Genomic DNA, 21,911 nt, shown 5'->3' on the forward strand with positions numbered 1-21,911 from the left:
ACAATTTACTGATTTATTAGCTATCCAGAAACTTTCTAAGATGCAGACAGAACTAGAGGATGGATACAGATTAACACACGTACTTATTTCCACATTCTTATATTGCAAAAATTTTATTTTTAAACCTAATCTATAAAGTTTTCTTGAAAATAGTCTCCTTTGTAAATGTTAAGAGAACAGTCAAGGGAGAAAACTCATCTTCTGACTAACTTGCATCCTGTTGGACTTCTTAGAATTTAATGATTCTTTAGAGTTGACAGAGTAATTTATATATTTTTTTTACCACTCTATGTTATTTTATCAATACAGCCCAAAGAGGAAATGCAAAATAACAATCCATCTAACTAGAATAATTTTCATTTTACTTGATTGCCTCTACAGAAATAAAATTATTTTTCATGATTTATATAATGTTTTCACCTCTACATTTGATGACTTTCTATTATTTATACTGGCTGATTCAATTAGAATTACCTGAAATGGCTAATGATATTAAATATATAACATACTGCACATCTCCCCAAGAGAGCAGTGCTGTGTTTCTCTAAGAATCTCCTTTTTGCTTAACTGACAGTACCTTTTTAAAGAAAGCACTGCTAACATAGCATTTTGGTGCAGAGGCACTACAAGCTGAACATGTTCACTTGTGTTCATGGAGTTACTTTCACTTGTAACATACTGTTTTGCAGATGAATAATACAGCTATAACAGACTTACTTTGGTAAACAGGGCACTGCTAGTGTGGTAACAATTCACTATGACTGTAATTGGTTTAGTAGGTTAAAAATACAGGCTTTACTAGAATTTTATTTCTTTTTAATCAGCAGAATAATTAACACGTTAACAGAACAAATTCTGCAAAACTTAAAGATCTGGTGTAGCAACAAATGGGTGTAGGGCTGTGCTGCTTTTGGCTGGGATAGAGTTAATTTCCTTCATAGTGGCTGATGTGGGACTGTGTTTTTTATTTGTGCTGAGCAGTGCTGATAACACAGAGATGTTTTTGTTATTGCTGAGCAGGTCTTACACAGAGCCAAGGCCTTTCTGCTTTTGTACTGCCATGCTGGGGAGGGGGCTTGGGGTGCATCAGAGGCTGGGAGAGGACACAGCCAGGACAGGTGACCCCAACCAAAGGGACATTCCAGACCATCTGACATCATGCTCTGTGTATAAACTGGGGGGAAGGAGGAAGAGGAGGACATTTGCAGTGATGGCTTTTGTTTTCCCAAGTTGCCATTACACATGGTGGGTCCCTGCTCTCTTGTCAATGGTTGAACACTTGCCTGCCCATGGGAAGCAGTGAATTAATTCCTTGTTTTGTTTTGCTTGTGTGCATGGCTTTTGCTTTTCCTATTAATCTGTCTATATCTCAATCCATGAGTTTTCCATGTCTTACCCTTCTGATTCTCTCCATGATCCAGCTGGTGGGGGAAAGAACAAGCAGCTGCCTGAGGCTTGGTTGCTGCCTGAGGTTACATCAAGACAAGGGTATCTGCAGGTTCAGTTAGGGGCTTCTGGGAACATAGCTCTTGGAAAACTTGGTCTAATTTCAAGTATTATTTTCAAATAGTACTACTAAGTCTAGAAGTATTTTTGCAGCATTTAAAATGACTCATCAATTGTAACCCTGCTAAGAGACAATTCACTGAAAAAAAGGTGTTCAGTGCAAAACATGTGAACATCTATTCTATCCTTAATTCAGAGTTTAAGGCTATGAAATTCACCTAAATAAATTTTTGCTAATTTCTGTATCAACAGGTCCATCTTTAAAAGTTTTAGATTTTAAGGCTCTCTAGAGATGCGAGTTCATGATCAGCTTTAAAGTCATGCTCGTGACAGAAAATAATTTGAATTGTAGTAGCCATGTCAGCTTTCTAGGAAATTGTCTCTCCACTCACCTCCAATACAAATTAAGGATCTGAAATAAGATGAGGGATTCTATTAAAAATTATGATTATTAATTCTGCATTCAACTTTTGACAAGAAGTACTTATTTAGTCTCCTCTTAAATATTTAAAAGTTGATTAAGCTATATAATTAAGCCTATTGTTCTTAATAACATCAGAGCAAGGCTTTCTTAGTTTTTGAAGTATTTACCTTTCTCCCCCATAGTTTGGATATATAGTGTTTCTCTTCAAAGTGTGAATTGATAAAAACCTTTCTGCAACAGCAAGCAAAATTAATAAAGACCAAAACATGATGGTGAATTAAAGAAATTATTTAACATATTTAGAAAACAAAAGACTCTTCCAGATGATTATTTAAATTAGCTTATGGGATTAAGGGATATAGACTAATTCCTACCTTCCCAGTAGCAGATATTTCCTTACAACTCTAAGGAACATTTATAAACATTTATAAAAGTGGATTCAATTATGGTAAGTACTTCTATCACAATACTTCAATATGTGCTCCTTGCATATAAAATATTTTAGTAAGCATGTGATCATAGACTGGACTGAAAAATAGGCTTGATGATTTTAATGAATCTTCATGGAGCAACTATAACCCATGGATCTATTTAAATGCTTTAAAATTAAAACATATGTAAATACACTTACCTTAAAGAATTCTTTCTTTTCAACTTGTTCATTGCCATCTGCATCCAACATTTTAAAGGCAATCTGAAGTCCAGTCCGGGGCTCTGCAACAAATTGCAGAAGAACTTTATTGAAAGTATCACACACTTACACTGGTACTCAAATACCAAATGTAAAATGAGTATTGACTCTTTCAGTTCTCCATTATGTTGTACATACATGGTATTTCCAGTGAACCATACACACCCCTTCCAATATGAATGAACTGTTTAAACACCTTTTTACTATAATTTCAAGAGATAATTAATGCAATGGCTAAGTAAGAAATGCCAGCAGTGTCTATGTACAAGCCATGAATGTCCATCTGACCCCAACAAAAATACTGTATCTCTTACTGGATATTCCCAAAGGATGTCTCTATAATCCCATGTCACTTCTGCAGTCTAGCTCTGCCTTGTTTATAAGAGCTCCTTTTCTGGTGAGAAGAGTGGAAAACTCTTTCTGGCTGTTTTTGACAAAAGAAGGCTTTGCTTGACTCCCATCAAGATGATTTTTTTTCTGGAATTCTACACAATTTTACTCTGCATTTCCTTCACTGAATGGATGTTTCTTTTCAACACAAACATGTACTGAGTTATGAATCCTGATGACGCTATAGAAGCATGGTGTGTTTTGAGCTCCTTCCCACAATTTCCTGATCTGACTTCACTTACAGGAGGTGGCCTTGATTGCTAGCAAGCCCACACAGGAGCAGCATGCTGCTGAAATGTAGCTACAGTTCACTGTGGTAGCAAACCCTTATCCCAGAAATCTCTAGGGCAGGTGAATTAATGCCACAACACAGCCAAGTCAGGCATTAATTGAAAGCCCAGGACTTACTGTCTATTGAATATATTGATGTTTTCAAGAACAATGCTGGACTCATGAGGGCAGTGAAGCAGTATCTCTAAATCTAGTGTCTTCACAATTTTGCTTCTGGAAATATATTCTTCTAGTTGCATTCTGCAAAGTTTTAACCCTTGCTTTGTTTTTTTTTTTGAGAATCTTTTTGCAAAGGGAACAAGTTAAAGAAATATTCCATTCCTTTTAAGTCATAATAAGATGGTTAAAGAAAGTACTATTTTTACATCTTAGAAATAACTATATCTTCAGCAGTCAACTAATATTCTATGTGAAGCAATCTTGTGATGCAGGGGTATTTTATAAATACCATTGAAGTCTGCACAACAGAGCTGTCCCCAGCAACTGGGTTGATTTAATACTCAAAACTGGCTTCTTCTCCATGGAAATGCCACATGCTAAATTTGCGTTTCTAGTACAAAAGCAAGAAAAGGCTATCCAATAACATATTTAGAGAATAAAAGTAATTGATGTATTTAATAGCAATTCATACCATCTGTGTTTCAGTTTTCAGATAAGAGAGCTGTTAGTGAAAATATAGACCTAAAGCTGCTTATACTGTTCAGAGATGACATACTTATCTGATATGATGTAACCCCAAAGGTATGTGTTCGTAAAATAAGCACAGTTCAAAGACTACCACAGATATATTTGTATTTAATTAGAATCAGGCAAAATTCCAAAATCTGAACAGAGGAGCTTCATCCTGGCTGTGAGGGCAGGTTAGACCTAGGTGCTTCCTCTCCTAATATTCCTGCATTGACCAAGCTGTCAACTTGTGTGACTGGGTAATTGAAACAAAGCTCTAAGTAAAGATGACAACTTCAGTTCCTGGGCTTCTTCACCAGGCAGGGCTTCATTAACCTATTGCTAGAAATGAAATTCAGTACAGCATTGGAAGAAAAAAGATAGTGATGACACAAGGCACAGAGAAAAGAGAAAAGAAGGTCATGGGGGAAAAAATAAAACCTTTGTCTGTCACAAAATTACATTTTCAAGTTCAGTGTTTTTACAGACTCTGATTTTGTACGACAGGCAGCATGGTCTGGTCAACAGTGTCCTGGAACCAGGAATCTGATGACTCTTTTTACATTTCCCTATTGCTCAGTTGGTGACTTGGAAGTAATTTAAATATTGATGCCTGCTTTAAGAAATCTCATATTAATTCTCACATGTGGGAGAGACAGGTTGTGTAACTCGGGGCTGACTGACAGGGGATACTTGTTAGGCAAAGATAGAGGCACTAAAATTTGTTGACATTTGCTTTCAAAGTGATCAGTATGAAAACCTTCTGTGTAACCAAAGCAGCAACATTACCACTGCATTTTTATCCTGCATCAAAGGACCTTTGTTTTTGTGGTTCAATACATTCCTATATAAATTCTGTGAAAAACAATGTTACTTGATTGTCTGGAGAAGTGGAACAACTTGCTCTGATACTGTTTCAATTTTCTAACTGTTTTAGCCAATAATTCAGCATGAATTCACTTCCATAAATTTCTAAAGACAGAGAATCTTTGGCACCTATTTCTGCAACTTCAAGATATTCTTCTGAAGTTATAATTTGGTTGTCACAGTTGTCCTTTTTTAACACAAATTCATCTTTTTCGAGTTGCAACAAATTTTTAAAAACCAGTATCCTACCTGGCTAAACTTCTGTCTCTGATTTTAAAAGCCCCTTAAACACATGGTATAACTCATGTTCAAGCAGTGTAACACAATCACCACTGCTGAAGCAGTGTATTTGTATGTTAAACCTTAATGCATATCTATATATAAATAATTTAATACTGTGTACTAGCTGAAGTTGCCAGAGAGATTACCCACCCTTCATCCTGTGCATCAGGAACTAATGCAGTTCTGCTGAGAAAGGAGGTAAGCTGCAGAAGGGCCATTTGAATTGTGCAAAATGTGCATAATGATGGAAGGCTGGATATACTGTCTCCACTCTCTGGAGATCAACAGTACTTGTTCATACTACACCATGAGAGAGTGGATTTCCAGAGCAAGGGAAATTTGTCAGTTTATTTAAGGCACAGCCATGGATCTTGCAGCCATAGAAGTGATGAGTGTCACATAGTCCGTCAGGAAAGAAGTGACTGCTTCCTTCTCTCCTTTCCCCATGCACTGATACAATAAATCCATTATGCCTGGCTTTGTCCCTTGCTGAAAATGTTAGATCTGTATAAGTCAGTCAAGCAAGACTGCATGTGGATTATTCTGTGGGCTATTCCATGGACATGCACATGGACTACTTCACTCCTGCTCCAGGGGGTCAATATGTAATTCTCACTGACACATCAAAATTTCGCTAACCTACACGTCAGAACAAACCAGGGGGGTGGCAAGCATGGCACAGAGTAAGTACCAGTCTATCCCAGATCACTTCCACACACAGAACAAAAAAATGCCTGTTTCTTGCAAATAAAGCAAGTACCAAACAAAAGCTGTATTTTAAAAAAAAAATTGTCTGAGAGGAAAAGGAAGGAATCAAAGTAGGAGCGCAGAAATACATGCACAATACTTGGAGGAAATAAAGTCAAAAGGAACAGAGGATAAAGAAAAAGGAGTTAAAAGTCAGACAAAAAGATCCTGAAGAATTCTGCTGTTTATGTATTGCATCCATTGCAAATCTGAACACAATAAAAATGAGCAACAACCTTTGAGACACTACAACAGTTTTTCACACCCCTGCATGAGCTATACTAATGTCTCATTGTCCAAAATTACTAAAACAACTATCCAGAAGAAAAATTATTTCTCTTCCCATCCAGTTCTTCTTCCCCTTATTAAGTGGTTCTGTAACCAATGTCTCTCCCCTCTCAGAGGATTTTAAAAGACTTTTCTGATCCCATGGAGTACCATGATTTTTGAAGTATTACTATAGGCCAATGATGACACTGATGTCCATTTATATTAATGCATTGTCACTCTATATACAATAGTTTTTTATGTTTTACCATAATGCAGAAATTTAGAAGCTAAAAAATATCAGAAGAAAAGTTCCTGGTAAACTGTTAGTAGCTGAGTATTTGTGTCTATATATTGTAAATATATAATACTTACTTGTGAGAATTGTCAGCAAAAACAGATACTCTGCATAAGATATCAACCCTGAAAAAAAAGTTAAAAAATTACTTGTGGAAAATCCAAAAACTTACAGCAAAATTTGAAAGATTAAATCTTACAAATATAAAAAATGTAGTTTGACATTGTATTAAATATGTGTATTAAAATAAGCCAAGTTACTAAATTTTTCACTTCTGTTTGTAGTATTCTGAAGGTAAAATTCCCTAACCCGAGACTCATCAATGTTCATGTCTAACCAAGAAAGTAAGGTTTATTTAGTATTAACAAAAGCCTACACTAAATCTTTGGATTCTCACTGAAAACATTCAATGTTTATATAAAAGGCAAATAAATTAAATGTGCTTTGTCACATTTAGTACCTGGGAGGAGAACTACTCTAACATTACCCTGAAGGATCAAAGTCCTCCATCCTTTGGCAGGCTCGCAAAAGGCGGAGAACAGCTTCCCTCTAATTCTCAAGAGAACATGGCAACACGCAAAGCTGCCAAGCTGCTAGATTGTGCTGATAGTACTGCTGGGCCCTGTGCCAAGAGGAGCCTTCTTATTTTTTTTTTAAATAGGAACATGTCCTTTCTACAAGGTGAAAGTATTTCCCCCCCTTTTGAAGGAAAATTCCAGTGTTTTCTTTTGAAATACCGCCTTAAGTGAAAAGCCTGAACAAACACAAAGATGTGATAGCGTCAAAATAGAGTGTGCAAGCTAAAGATAGAGAGTGCAGAATGAGGGTGGCTAAACAACAGAATCTGAACCATCTGCCCTGCAATAATGTTTGGGGAAAAAAATGTAAAGGGCTTTTTTATAAATCACTTTTCAAAATAACCAAGCTACTTTTAACTTGTGAGCTAAACATTGTATAATGCTCAAGCTGCTTAAAATAATGAAGTTCAAACATGCCTATCTCTGCAAAGATAAACTATTTTTGTAATTTATATTTAGTTAATTGATAGATAAGGAACCCATTTAAGCTTCAGTGATAAACAATTAACTTCTGATAAACTACTATGCAGAAGCAACAGCATTTGTATTTGACCTCAGATAGTGACTTAACACTTCTAAATACCAGAGCTCAGAAACACTAAATTGCTAAATGCAAGAGTCTGAAAACCCGAGAACAAGTCTTAGTTAACGGGAGGTCTAATGCTGATCCTGTTGCCAACACTCTGGTTCCATACCTCAGCTTTCCTCTCTGTCAAAACAGGACTGTTTACCCATCATCCCACATGAATTGTGTAAATCAGCACAGTCTACAATCATGTAATACACTGTGGAAATAAAACACCACTTTCATATCAAAGACTTAGTCTTGCTTACAAGTTTTAGCATTTCTGTCATTGCAAGAATGCAAATTATTATTTTCATTGCTGCAAAACTTGGAATTGTATTCTTAGATTAAACATCTAGGTTTCTACAAGTTCAAAACCAAATAAAGAGAGAAAGAACTCCCGTACCACTTTTTTAGCTTAAGACAAGATTAAAAACAAAAAAGGGATAGAAACAAATAGGGGGTCAAAAGAATTCAAGCAAATAGTGTAGTAAGTAGTGATCAAGATTCCTAATTATGTATTGTGTGTGACACAGCAAAATAATGTTCAAGGGAAGAACATAAAGGAAGACAAGGAGGCAATTTCTAAGAGCTGTATAGAAAACATCTCCAAGCCAAGGATTGCCGTGGTGTCAGTTCAAAGACCCCTGACTGAAAATGCAACCACCAAGCAATGAAGGACAGCATTACTGGTCAAAGAGAAGTGGGAGTCTGCCCCTCAGCTATCTTGAGATGTTCTGCATGGGGATGGTCTAAGGAAGACCTGGAAGCTGAACACATGCAGCTTATGCTAGGTAAAACTGAACAAGGAGAGCCCAGTGTAGGGATACAAAATGAGAGATGAGACACTCAAAGAAGTTGTGAAAGAAAACGTGTTTATCAAAGCTTTTGAAAGGATATTAACACGGCAGATTATGGTTGTAAAAGTCTGAGAAAAAATAAAGTTGTAATAATTGAGATACAAAGTATTGAGCCCTTAGAGAGTTTTAGCTTTATAGCTAGACAGGGATCATTATACCTCATAAAATTTTGCAGAAAGAATTTGCATAATTTTTACAGAAACGGTAAGATATGAAGAAAAGATCAATTTAAAGACAACACTTTGCTGATGGGCTCAAGGGAAAAGCACCTGAATTGAAGAGGGCTGGAAAGAGAAGCCTTGCAAGAAATGGCAGGAGTAAGATACAGGCTCTGTTTTCATCATCTTACTGTAAACTAATTGAAAAGTTGATATAGTGAAATTGGTAAAAAGGCAAATATAATAAAAATATGTAGAAATATTCTGGATTGTTCTCTAAAACCTGACTCAATGCTTTAAAGAAAATTCATAGCCTGCCTGATATTTTCTGGAAGACTGATTGCACTAAAATAATTTATCTTAAGATTTTTAGATTTGTGGACTAATCGCCATAAAAAATTTTATTTTAATTTTATTGTCCTTTTACTACATGCAGTGATTGGCCAACTTACCTCATCCATGAAGTAAATGAAATATTTTGGTAATTTTCTTTTTTATTCTACAATAATCATTACAGAGGTACTCAAATTAAAAGATGTAATGTGGGACACTTTAAAAACCCTAAATAAAACAACTCACTGAAAATTAAATTAATATCCAAGCAAAATTTATAAGATAAAAGCTTCACACACTGTTGAATGAGTCAGCATACTTGCAGCCAAGAATGTGAAGTGTGCATTGGCAAAATACTGTCATTTTCTAAAGCTAAAGGAACCTTCCTTAACCCTCCCTAGAAATATCTGTCCTCAAACTTAGTAGCAAATGCTGACAGTACAATATTCTTATTGCTGAATAAATCATAAGTTTACTTAAAAAATATGACACACATTTTAAAACTGCCCACTAGAAGGCAGAATCCCCTAGCGTTACATTTTTCAAACCAGACTGATGGCAGTTTTCCCTCTCCTTGACATTTAAATAACAATTTGAAGGCAGTTAAAATAACCTCAGCTAAACAGCTGGACAGGGGTAGATTCATTATTCTGGTACTTGTAAAAGCGTAAATATTTTCTTTTAAAAGAAAATTAACATTTTTAAACAGTAATAATAATACTGCATCTCAAAGCAAAAGCATCCAAGTCACTAAACAGGCATCATGACCAAAAATTGTAAAAACTCTGTTGTGGGGACATATGGATGACTGCACTGAATGTTTCTGCATCATCTCAGACTCCTAACTGACCTTTGAAGGACAGAGATTCAAACACACAGTGCTAAGCAAGGGCAGATCTTTGCTAGAATGCAGAAGACACCAACTCTGAGCATATCACTGAGCCCACTTTCTGCCAAGCACTCAGCTGGGAGAGGTGCAGTAAGAGAAGGCTGCACTGATTTGCGGTTTCCAGTAAATTTCTCTTGGTGGATTCCTGGTTTTCCCAGGCAGCATGCTCTGGGGATTTGCAGCGCCCATCACTAAAAAAAGAAAGGCTCTAAAACGGCAGGCAAAGAGAGAGAATATCCAAAAATTCAAGACTGAGAATACTTTAAGCCAAATCCTGGGAAAGCATATGATGATTGGAAAAGGCAGGGAATGATTATTTAGTCATTTAGAATCCAGCCTTTCCCAGGATAGGAAAGAATTGTTAATTTGTTCAGAGATGTTTCAGGACTTTTGGGGCATGCTGGGGCTTTCAGGAGCATACTGAGAATCAAGGCACCCAGATGGAGACCCTTGCAGGTCTGCACAAGGATTCAAGAAATGAACTGCAGGCAGAAGAGGCTGTGAGGCTGAAGGGTAGGAGAAAGGCTACAAGCTGAGATTGAGGGCTGCTCTCTTGGCACAAGCTTCCATCTGTGTCTGAGAATCTGCTGTGCATGGAGAGAGCATGGCTCATGTCTGCCAAGGAACTGCAGCAGTGCAACAGCAGCTTTACTTTCCAGAAACATCCACAGGATAAAGGGCTCAGGCTGAACTGTACGATGCAGAAAGTTTGTGAATAGGCACTGTCGGTCTTTCTCATTAGTTTGGGAATTTTGGTCTTTTGTTACTGTGAAATGGTTAATTGCTCATCTATTTGGTTTTCTTGATCCTCTTGCTTGTTTTCTCTCTTCAATTAATTTATGTTAATGAGATGTTTATTTGGTGTTCTTTAATCCCCTGTTGTTACATTAACAATATCCCAGCTTTTAGTTTTTTCTTTATGTAGTCCAACACAAAGTGGAAATGCTGGGTGAAAAGAAAACAAAGCACATCAACACTGTGAAGGGTCACAGAGCTGCTGAAGAGGGAAAAATAAGTTCAACTGCTCTTGGAATCAGGGATACCACTTAATGTAACTAGATACAAATTCTATTTTTATTCTAAGTTGCCATGCATTTAAGTTATATAGATGAACAGTCAGGTAATTAACAAAAACTCTTAAAAGTCCATTTTGCATTCAAGTCATTCCTTTAGCCCTTTTCTCTTCCAAGTAGGCTTTTCAGTTTCTTTCATGTCTCCTCCTGCACCTCAGAAGGGTTTAGATTCCCAGCCTCTTTACTCTCTCTTGCGTAACTGAGAGATTTGCCAAGGAGGCAGCTACTGGCTAGATAGGGATGAAGCAAAATCCATGAAAACGTCTTTGAAAATACATTCAACTAACTCATACCATATAATGAGATAAAAAGCAAGATGTATTTTTCAGTATCAAAAGTGTTCATTACCTTTATCACCAAGCTCTCTAAAAAAGTTCGGTCCTGGTTTAGCTTTGGCAACATACACCAGTGCAGCATCTACCTCCTTTAAAGACACAAACAAGAAAATATAAAGCCAGTTTTGAAAGAGACAATCACTTCAGTAACAGAAAGAATGCAAGTTCTTTTGAAGAAGGAAAGGAACATTTTGCTTACCTTTTTTGTCAGTTTCTTGGCTGAGGCTTTGCCTATAATAAAAAAAAATCGTCATTATTCAATAACAAACTGACTTTGAACTTTGATCAGGTTCTGTGGCATTTCTTCAGATTTTAATGGGGAAATGCTAAGCAATATGAAACAGAATATTTCGCAACAGACAGTTTGTTTCTAATTCCCATAATGATCATGAAAGGACAAGATTTAAAAATAATATGAGCAGTCTGTTCAGATGTTCTCTCTGCCTAGATTAAACCACAGCCCACTTTCATCTCGATGTCCAGCTTACTAGTATGAATTTGCATAATGCGAGCGACAAATGTCGCACAGATTCCAAAGCAAGACTATACAGCAAGAAACAGCTGTAGTATTTACAAAGGGATTTCCATGCACACATGATAGTCCTTGAAGTGCAGGTTGAGTATGTGAAATCTAAGAAACACTAAAAAAAGAAAAAAGAAAAAATAATGAAACTGTTGATGTTTCTATAAAGCAGAAGTAAATTGAACAACACTGCTTTCTGAAAGAGTATCAGATGAAAATCATGCAAACTCCTAAGTGCTTCTTAGCAGGTTCAAGTATATACACTGGAACAGGGGAGCCACTGGCAGTACATGTTATACTCCTGTGTAAATCACATTTAAGAAGCTGCAATGTATCAAGACTGGAACATTTCAGCTGGTTAGGCAGGGATCACAGAAACCAAATGGTCTTGGACCTGCAGGAGCTGTGCATGTCCCTATCTCCTATCTCTAAGCCTATCTCCTCACACCGTTCTCCAGGCCCTGTTGTCCTTCACTGTTACCACTCTCAGCTCATCATGCTCTTCCTTCATCACCCTCATCACCTCTGGATTCCAGCCAGCCTTTCCCTCCTATTTATTCACACTGAGTAAGCACAAACTGAGCCACTTGGACATGCTCTGTGGACTGGTGCCCCTGTGTGCAGCAGCCTGCTTTGCATCACACTCAGTCTCCAAGGTTACTTTGCTGCTTCACAGGCATTTTGCATCCAAAGGGTCACCAGTATCTGGAAATGGGTATGATGGAGGCAGCCTGGTGGGCAGCTGTCAACGAACATCTACCAAGCATTTTCACAGGCCCATAATTTGGCCACAGATGGAGGTGCTTTGTCAGTAAAATAGCAAATTTCCATAGTGCTGGCAAATGGCACGCCCAGCTGCAAGGAGTCTCCACTGGCAAATTTTGGCTTGGAACACCTCAACCAGCACTAGCTCATTTTTTAGCACAGGCAAACCAGTACCCTGGCCTCTGCTCCCTGAACTAGCAGTAACAGTTTTGCTGATAAATTCCTCTCCCCGCATCCCCTCCCCCAAATCAGCCTAAGGCAGACACCTGGCACATAACATTTCAACACAAATGTTTAAGTTTGACAAAAGTTATAAGCAACTAAAATTAGGGTTTTAATGCTGGAGTGTTGAGTGACCCCAACAACAGGTGTTGCCAGTGCCACCTGTTACTGTGGATGAATACATTTTTGTGCAATGCCTGTACATACATTTACACCCATACACACACACACACACACATATATAAAACTCCATAGGTAGACACCTTCTAAGTAAAGCAACATGTGAAATCCTCTACTTTGCCTCACTTGAGACAAAAGAAGTCAGACTAATAGCAGACTGGGAGAAGCAGCAGAGTCCTGAGCAGTATGATGTAACACCACAGTTAATTTAACCCCAGTTCCTGCTGCAGAGCATTTCCATGAATGGCTGTTTAGCAAATTAAGTGATTTAGATCTCAGCTTTGAAATGTCACTGCTTCTGTACAGCACATTTCAATGTGAAACTGAACTTCATCTGTTTTTTTGGCCCTGGCAGACGCACCTAGAGATCAGTCTTACAGAAGGGAATGAGTCAGGCTGTAGGTCTATGAAAAACAGTATCTGAAAGAGAATAGGGAAAACCACCCTGCAATGTTCTTCACTGTATGTGCTCCTTGTACTTGCTGTCTGCACTGAAGCCAGCCATATACCCTTATCAGGTTAACAAGAACTCCATTCATTTAATTCTCCTGGTTAACCCAAGAACTTCACATTTGGATTGGCACCTGCTATCAAAGCACTGTACTGGGGAGTAGCCTTTTGCCAGCATCCAGGAGGATGATGAACTCTGCAAGCTGGAACAGCAAAGGCATTGATAAGTGGTGCAAGGTAAGGAGAAAACACTGGGAACTACAGCTGAGACAACAGTTGGCCAAGTTTGTGAGGCTCTACACTTGACTGAGCCTGTGTTTCTCTTCTTTGTGTTGCATTCAGCACAACACTGAAACTCTTCAGCTACAAGGTTTCGGGGAACAACATATCCTTACTGAGAATTACTGTATCATGACAAAAATTAAGAAAGGAAAAGGAAGGGAAGTCTATTGTAGACCTATGGAATCTTTTCACCAGCCAGCAGTTATAAATGCAACTGCCTAGAGCTCACAGAAATGGCTGTGGCAGCCATCAACATCTGCCCTCTTGCATCCAGCAACAGCCACCCTCTGGAAGATATTTAAGATGCTGACGTGTTGACTGACCTCTTTCAGAGGTGAAAAGACAGCAACAACAATGATACAGAGATGCTCATGCTACCCTTGCATGGGTGAAAGGACTGGTAGAGGAAAAGAAGTCTTTGCTGAGTGGCAGAAGAGAGAGAGAAGAGTCATAATCACCCCAAGACATGGTGAGAGGCAGCACCAGGTGGGTCAGAATTGGTTCCTGCAGCGACTGGACGAGAGGCAGCTGCTACAGTAAGACAGGAAAAAAGGCAGGAGAAAAAGGGACAGATTGGGAGAGACACAAAGAGATTTTTACTTTCAAAGCAGTAAACACAGCAAAGTAATAAATATGAAGTTTTCTAATGGTGCTCTTCCCACATAGACATATGTCAGCAAGCATGTGTACTGGAGGGTAGGAATTCTTTGGAAAAAGTACCCTGACACTAGGGACATTAGTGTTATCTTTCATACTGGGATTTCTGTAAGATATTAGAATACAATCTTATAATAATATAATAATTTAAACTGCAGCAATAATTGTTTAATGTTTTCTAAGAATTACATCCAGTTCTATTTTATCGGTACTGTCACAATATAAAATCATGGGTGAAGACTCAAATCTCTGTTTTCACTAGGAAACATACTTCTTGAATGCTATTTTAGCTCTTGGTGCTTACTTCCTCAATTTATTTACTTCCTAACAGTGAGATCCCTTTAAACACCAACAAGGAAAGCTCTATTATTATCAAATGTGCAGCCCTCTGAGGAATCAGGTTTATAAGACTTTGTGTAAAATAATTAGAAGGTTAATTTCTCTCTGTAGAAGATACACTGCAAAGGTTTGAACAGTTTTCTTAGCCAGTTTGTACACTGAAGAAAAAAAGTGCCCCTTTCTTCCTATGATTTAAATATTGGTGCTATCATTCCTCACACATGACTACAAATATATCAGGATCTAAGTCTCTGAGGACTACAGGCAATAGATATAATTATTAGGGACTATTTAATCTAATAAATAAAAGATCTGTATGATTCAATTTTCTTTAGTTATATTCCTTTACCTTACTAGACTCTTACTAATTGGAAAATTAACGACACAATATAAAACTTGCAGTAGTTAGAGTCTTACTTGGATATGAAAAAAAGAAACTTGGAATTTTTTATTGTTTTGAACTTGAATAAATGAGAACACCTTTTAATATTTTTCCTATAGACCTGCCACAACTATGATGGCTTAAAGGACAGTGAGTATTTTCAAAGGTCTCTACATATTTTACAGATGCAATCACCTAATTTTCACCACCTACAGCATATCCATGAAACAAAGAGGTACAGAGACACTTTTCATGGACAAAAAGGCATTTTAGTTTTTTAAGTTGCATGAATACTGAATCTACTTACAAACACACAAGTTCTGTGCTGTTAGTCAAGAAAGTTAGTTGACAACTGTAATTAAGGAAACACTGCCAAGAGCAGCTCCATCAGTCTTAATTTGCCCTCGGCAAACCTCGGTGTTTTGTCACTTATGTTTCCTACAATAGAAGTGTTTCCATCATGTATCGTTTTTTTTACACTAAGACCTAGAACGGACCTGACATCAATGTTAGGATTACTGTTAGGACAGGGCTAAATTAAACAAGGCTGAACTTGCACATACAGTAACACCCTTTTACCCCTGTAGAGCTAAGGAAAGGCTTAGATCTGACAAAATATGTTTAGATTCAAAGAATGAGCAAAAACATGAAGATCGACAACTGTAACAACAATAATCAAAGGACAAAGCAAAAGTAGTTACCACTATTTGCCAGAAAACATAATTTTACATGTCTGCAATATTGCTCTCTTTTTTGTAATATGGAAATTTAAATCAAATTTTGAATCAAACTCTCTCCACAGCCTGAAATCCAAATGTGAACAGTTAAAAGACAGGTATCTTTTCCTAGAAGAACCAACTCCTGTCCTTTTTATCAGGAAAGTCACTAAAATGGTTTGACCTGAATCTCTTTTTAGCTCAATTTCAAACAGACAAAATTACAAACAAAAATAAAAGAAAAAATGACCTCCCAGCTTTTTCATTTTGGATGGCATTCATTGCTATCTTTGCTGAATATTGTCAGGTTCAAGGTCATGCTGAAGTACTATAAAACAATCTGGGTTTTTTTAAGAAAAATTAGGATAAGAATAACATTAAGTAAACACACAATTGAAACTCTCATTCTGCAAAATGATGAGTGAAACAAACTTTTAAACTAGATGGGATTTCAGCACAGTCCTAATCTGAGGATCAGGGCATTTTAAAAACCACACCCACTGCATGCAGCTCATGCAGTGGCCTTTACAGCAGAGCCCATCCTGCAGCCTTGCCTGCCATGGGAACAAGAATTTGTATTTCTTCCTTATAACTGGCTGCCAGATTTCATGCAAGCTGAACTCTGAGAATCCTGCACCAGTGAGCTGGGTTAGATAAGAATTGTATATGCTGATTTCCTTGGGGAGATGCTGTTAAAATTTCTGTTTAAATTAGCCTGAAATAGAAGATGTTTGAAACTCAATAGCTTGTACTTAATTCTCAGCTCTCTTAGATAATTTTAATGTTACTGGACAAACATGTTATATTAACAAAGTGTGCCTTTTTAACCTACCTTATTTTTGTTCTCATTCTTTAAAGCTCTTATATGCATTTATAAAGTACTTACTACTAATGAAACCAATAAAGGACAAAATTTCAGTCAGAAATTAGTTCTTTAAGGCCTCCTTTTGAAATACTGGTGATACTGGAGATAAATTAAGGATAGCAAAAAAATCTAAGTATTTTTGAAAGCATGACAAACCAAGAGGTCAGATTGCTAGGCTAGCTCCTGGCAAACCAATATCTGAATAATAAATGAGCATGCAATTTAAGTGAATTAAGAATCTACTTCAGCTAGAAAGCTTTTACTGAACTACCGCATTGCAATTATGGAAAGATAATTGATAAAAGTAATTTCAGTCACATGAATTAGTAAATTGAACCACCTGAATTGAATGCAAGTATACCCAGTGGAAAAGGCAATTTGCAATAATAGAAGCTTCTGCTATGCTTTACAAAACAAGCTTTGCATCTGTCCTTCTTTATTTAAAGCAATTGCTCCTCTGAGGAAACAAGAAATACAGAGTGCTGGGATGGGGCCAGCACTGGCAAATCTCCATTTCAGAAGAGCAGTTGCAAGTCAATACCAGGAGGTTTCTCAATGAGTCAGGCAGCCCCGGGTAAAAAGGGTGGGATGCTGATGGATGCAGGGAGGAAACATCAAAGGATGACACAGTCTTTTAGGAAACTGAAACAGACAAAAGAATTAAGCAAGTTTTCAAAACCTCTTAAAGAGACCATGGCACCAAGTCACCAGGAGTTCCAAAATAACCAAAGGCATCAGGGTAAAAGCAGATGCTGTGGTGCCCACTGCAGTGCTTGCAAACAGCTCAGTCCTCACTGGGACTGTAGCAGGGATCTGTGGGAATGGCAAGGAGAGCAGGGAAAAGCCTTCTCCTTAGATATTATCTAGGGAAAATGACATACTTCCGGATCTGCTGTCTCTAATAACACACCCAAGGCTGCAGGTAAGGAAAAGCTGAGAATATGTTCAAACTTCCAAGCTTACCACAAAATTTGTACTGCAAGGACACACAGGATACAGAAACAACTCCCGAACAACTGGAGCAGTCTCACAGGCCTGTAAGGGCAGCCCTGCAAAGGGAGTATGTGAAGCCAGCTAACACTTCATGTGAAACACACAAGCAACAAGAAGCCAAGCAGAGAGCAGAATTGCAGCTGAGCATTTCCCCACCAGGAGAGGCTGCCAGTCCTCTGGGCAGGCAGAGCTCAGCACTGGAGGGAGCATCCAGAAAAAAAAAAGTGTCATGTGAAATGCAAGTCCTCCAACTCCCAAATAAGCACCACATGCTTGGTTCCTCTGGCTTCATTTAGATGTCTAAAAATTAGGTGCCTAAATCTGAGTGAGTGATCTTTGTGGTGCTTTGCTGTAACTATGATGGTGTGAGGAGTTACACAGAAAAAGGTTTATAATTAACTTTGAAATCTGCTGCTCCTATTTCAGATCTGAAGAAGAGCTCATATGCCCAAAAGCTTGTCTAATTTTTCCAACTTAGAGCAGCAACTGGTCTAATAAAAGATATTATCTCTGCAAACTTCATCCTGACTAACGACCCTAGGCTCCCTTTATAGTCAAGACAGAGACACAGACAGAGAAAGAACAGTTTATTCCAAATTGAGACAGGTGTCCAATCCAGGTTTTGCACTTATCTGTTTCCTTCTTTTAAAGAAATGCTACAATTACTTCCTCTGACCTGACATTCAGCTTTAATATATTAAGTTGAGCAGGTGAGTCCTCCTGCAACCAGATAACCCACACTGTGACTGCTTTCTGTATTTGTTACACCTGTAACTTGTTTTTCCAACCTCCTATCTAGCAGCTCAATGTTAGCAGAGCTAAGGGCATGTATTCTCTGTTTTAATAAGAACTTAATCAGATGCAAGGACAAAGTTTACACCAGTTCAAGAGATGGAATGGCTTCATAATTGCAGCAATAAAGCCTTATAAAGGACAACTAAGGTTACCTGGAAAGAGCTGTATCCATAATACATGCTTCTGAGACCAGAAGGGTGGAGAACAATTCCTGCAACTTACAGAGAACACAATGTCTGCAGTTCAGACTTCTAGGATACATGGCATTTCCTGACTGCACAAAACCATGGACCTTCCCACAAAGAGCAGGCAAGCAGAGCCACAACTCCCAAAAATTCCTGCTACAACGTTCGAGATTGTAGTCAGTCTTATCTAGCAAAGAAAACAGTATAAGCTAGACTACACCTTCAAGAAGATTTAACTAAAGAACTTTGATCCAACTCTGAAATAAAGAAGTTAAAATTCATGTATCACTCTCTTTTAAGTCTTCATCTCATATTGTTAACAAAACCTAGTTCTTAAATACTACAGATTCAGAGCACATGCTAGGTTAGGATACTAACATCAGATGAAGGTAAACTATTATGACAGCCTCCTAGCACTAGAGGCTTAATTCTGTTCCTCTACTAGGCAGTGTTAGAAGTCATGATCCCTGGCCTAAGAGTTCTGCAATCTACTTTATGGCTAGAGAAGATTATTATAGAAGAACAAATAAAGAGGAGTAATGCGGGAGACTCCTGGATTTCATCTTCCCCAACAGAGTAAGGAGAACAACAATGAAATGACACAGTTAAAAGTATGACTGCATACACAACTTGAACAAGTTGCATCTTAATTATAAACAGAGATTAATTTGGATTCAGAATGAAAATGTGTGCAAATCCTTCCACAATCAAAATGAAGGAGGAAAAGGTCAACATCTTAACAAAGCCAGAAACTTATCTTACTATGCAACATTTGATTTATGCTTATGTACTCAATATAAAGCACCCATTACCACAGTAGCACCACTCCTTTTGCCTCATCCAGCCACCACTTCCTTGACAACATGTATTCTGAAGATCTTCCCTGTTGATAAACTGTTACTTTTCATATACACCTTACAAAATGCAAAAAAAACCCCCCAAACCTCTTAAAGACTAAGCATAAGAATATTAAAGACTGCTTATTACAAATTGGATTCTCTTGCTGGCAAATATAACTGAGGTACCAGGTGGAGAATTCACCTGTTGTGTGGGAATTTATTGTTAGGATAAAGCTACTTTACTAACCCTGGAATAAAGAAAAAGAGGACATGTCAGAGAGGACCATCTTTTTCACCTTTTTGCTCTGATACAATTTATCCCCTAAGGAGGAACTGCAAATCATTTCAAACTGCATCAAATTATATGAAGTAAGTGTATGGTTTATTACTCTTTGTGATGTACTGAATACTCCAACATGAAAGAATTATAGATAATGCCAGAAATAACCACATGGATCAAGTACTTTGTCCTACTGCTCCCAGCAGACTTTGGCTCATGCATTGTCTCATTAGTTCAGATGCACACAAATACATATTCACACATTTGAAAGATAGTATAAATACTAAAGTTAGTTTGGACAATGGTTCCATGATTTGGTTTCAAAAGACAATCAAATCATTAAGGTTAGAAAAGACCTCTAAGATCACTGAGTCCAGCTATTAATGCAGCACTGCCAGGTCTACCAGTAAACTGTGTCCTCAAGTGTCACAAAACTTTTGATCACTTTTAGGGATTGTGATTTCCCTGCTTTCCTGGGCAGCCTGTTCCAATGTCTGACCACCCACTCAATGACGAATTTTTCCCTAGTACCCAGCCTGAACCTTCCTTGGTGCAATCTGAGGCCATTTCCTCTTGTCACTTTTTACCTGGGGGAAGAACCTGACCCCCTGCTGGCTCCCCCCTCCTGTCAGGCAGCTGCAGAGTGATGGGTCCCCCCTGAGCCTCCTTTTCTCCAGGCTAAACACCCCCAGCTCCCTCAGCTGCTCCTCACAGCACTTGTGCTCCAGAGCCTTCCCCAGCTCCGTGTCCCTTCTCTGGACACGCTCCAGCCCCTCAATGTCTTTCTTGCAGTGAGGGGCCCAGAACTGAGCACAGGATTGGAGCTGTGGCCTCAGCAGTGCCCAGTGCAGGGGGACGGTCACTGCCCTGCTCCTGCTGCCACACCACTGCTGCTCCAGGCCAGGATGCCATTGGCCTTCTTGGACACCTGGGCACACCTGGATCATGTTCAGCTGCTGTTTGCAGCACCCCCAGGTCCTTTTCTGCCAGGCAGCTTTCCAGCCACTGCCCCCAGCCTGCAGTGCTGCCTGGGGCTGTGACCCCAGTGCAGGACCTGGCACCTGGCCTTGGTGAACATCATTCAATTGGCCCTGGCCCTTTGATCCAGCCTGTCCAGATCCCTCTGCAGAGTCTCCCTGCTCTCCAGCAGATCAACACTCCCATCCAACTTGGTATCAGCTGCAAACTGACTGAGAATGCACTAGGTCCTCTCATCCAGATCATCTATAAAGATATTAAACAGAACTGGTCCCAAACTGATCCCTGGGGAATGCCACTAGTGACCAGCCCCCAGCTGGTCAGCACCACTCTCTGGGCTTGGCCATACAGACAGTTTTTTACCCAGTGAAGAGTGCAGCCCCCAAGCCATGAGCAGCCAGCTTCTCCAGGAGAATGCTGAGGGAAACAGTGTCAAAGGCTTTTCCAAAGTTTAGGTAGAACAACATCCATAGCCTTTCCCTCATCCACTGGGCAGGTCAAAATTGGTGAAATTAATTCAACTCCTTTGTTTATGAAATAGTTTGCTTCTTAAACTTATTCATCCAAGCACAAACTTCAAACTGTTGAAATTGGTTATTCCTAGTGGAACAGAAAGAAAAAAAATCTAATGATTTGAAGTAATTTAAACTTGTAAAATTAAAACTGGAATATTAAGTGAAAAAATTGTATTTATTAATGGTATCAGCACGAAAAATGCAATGGTTACTGTAATTCTCTTCAGATATAGGACATTTATTGTGCTTGTGTCCAAGCAGTAAATAGCTGACATATCGGTGCATCTAGGCAATTTAAATTACTGCAGTGGGTAAGCAACCAGGAGCATTGACATTTCACATAAATTGCATGGGTTCTCAAGAGTACTGTAAATAAAAATAGCTACTTAGATCCAGTTTATGTAGTAGCTCACTTTTTTTTTTACTGGTTTTCCTGTTTCACCCTATCACATATCAAAATTATTTACACCATCATTAATGCTTTCTCTTTTGTTATGTTTTGGGGTTTTTTTAAAGATTTACTTCCATTACAGCAACATGCAGTAAAAGGTCTTAGAAATATTGCCAAAAATATTCAAAGAGGTGACAGCTGATTGCAAAAGTACAATGGAATTTTACTAGAAACATCAGTTAGGGAAACTGTCATTCATCATATCACAGTACTCCCTACTCAGAAAGAAAAAAAAAACAGAAAGAAAGAGGTGGCTGATGTTTTTCTGTACTAC

General features: G+C 38.3%; 1 protein-coding gene across 1 annotated transcript in view; it reads right to left on the bottom strand.

Moving 5' to 3' along the window:
* The window catches only part of MICU2 (mitochondrial calcium uptake 2), a 138,701-nt gene that overhangs the window by 28,382 nt on the left and 88,408 nt on the right, over nt 1-21,911 (bottom strand). Inside the window, exons 3-6 of the mRNA XM_056486588.1 lie at nt 11,420-11,451; nt 11,234-11,309; nt 6,507-6,554; nt 2,562-2,644 (exon numbers count right to left, since the gene is read on the bottom strand). Of these exons, the coding sequence (XP_056342563.1) occupies nt 2,562-2,644; nt 6,507-6,554; nt 11,234-11,309; nt 11,420-11,451 (239 nt within the window). The remainder of the gene's footprint in view (nt 1-2,561; nt 2,645-6,506; nt 6,555-11,233; nt 11,310-11,419; nt 11,452-21,911) is intronic.

Source organism: Oenanthe melanoleuca, chromosome 1 (genome assembly GCF_029582105.1).
Source record: "Oenanthe melanoleuca isolate GR-GAL-2019-014 chromosome 1, OMel1.0, whole genome shotgun sequence".
NCBI lineage: Eukaryota > Metazoa > Chordata > Aves > Passeriformes > Muscicapidae > Oenanthe > Oenanthe melanoleuca.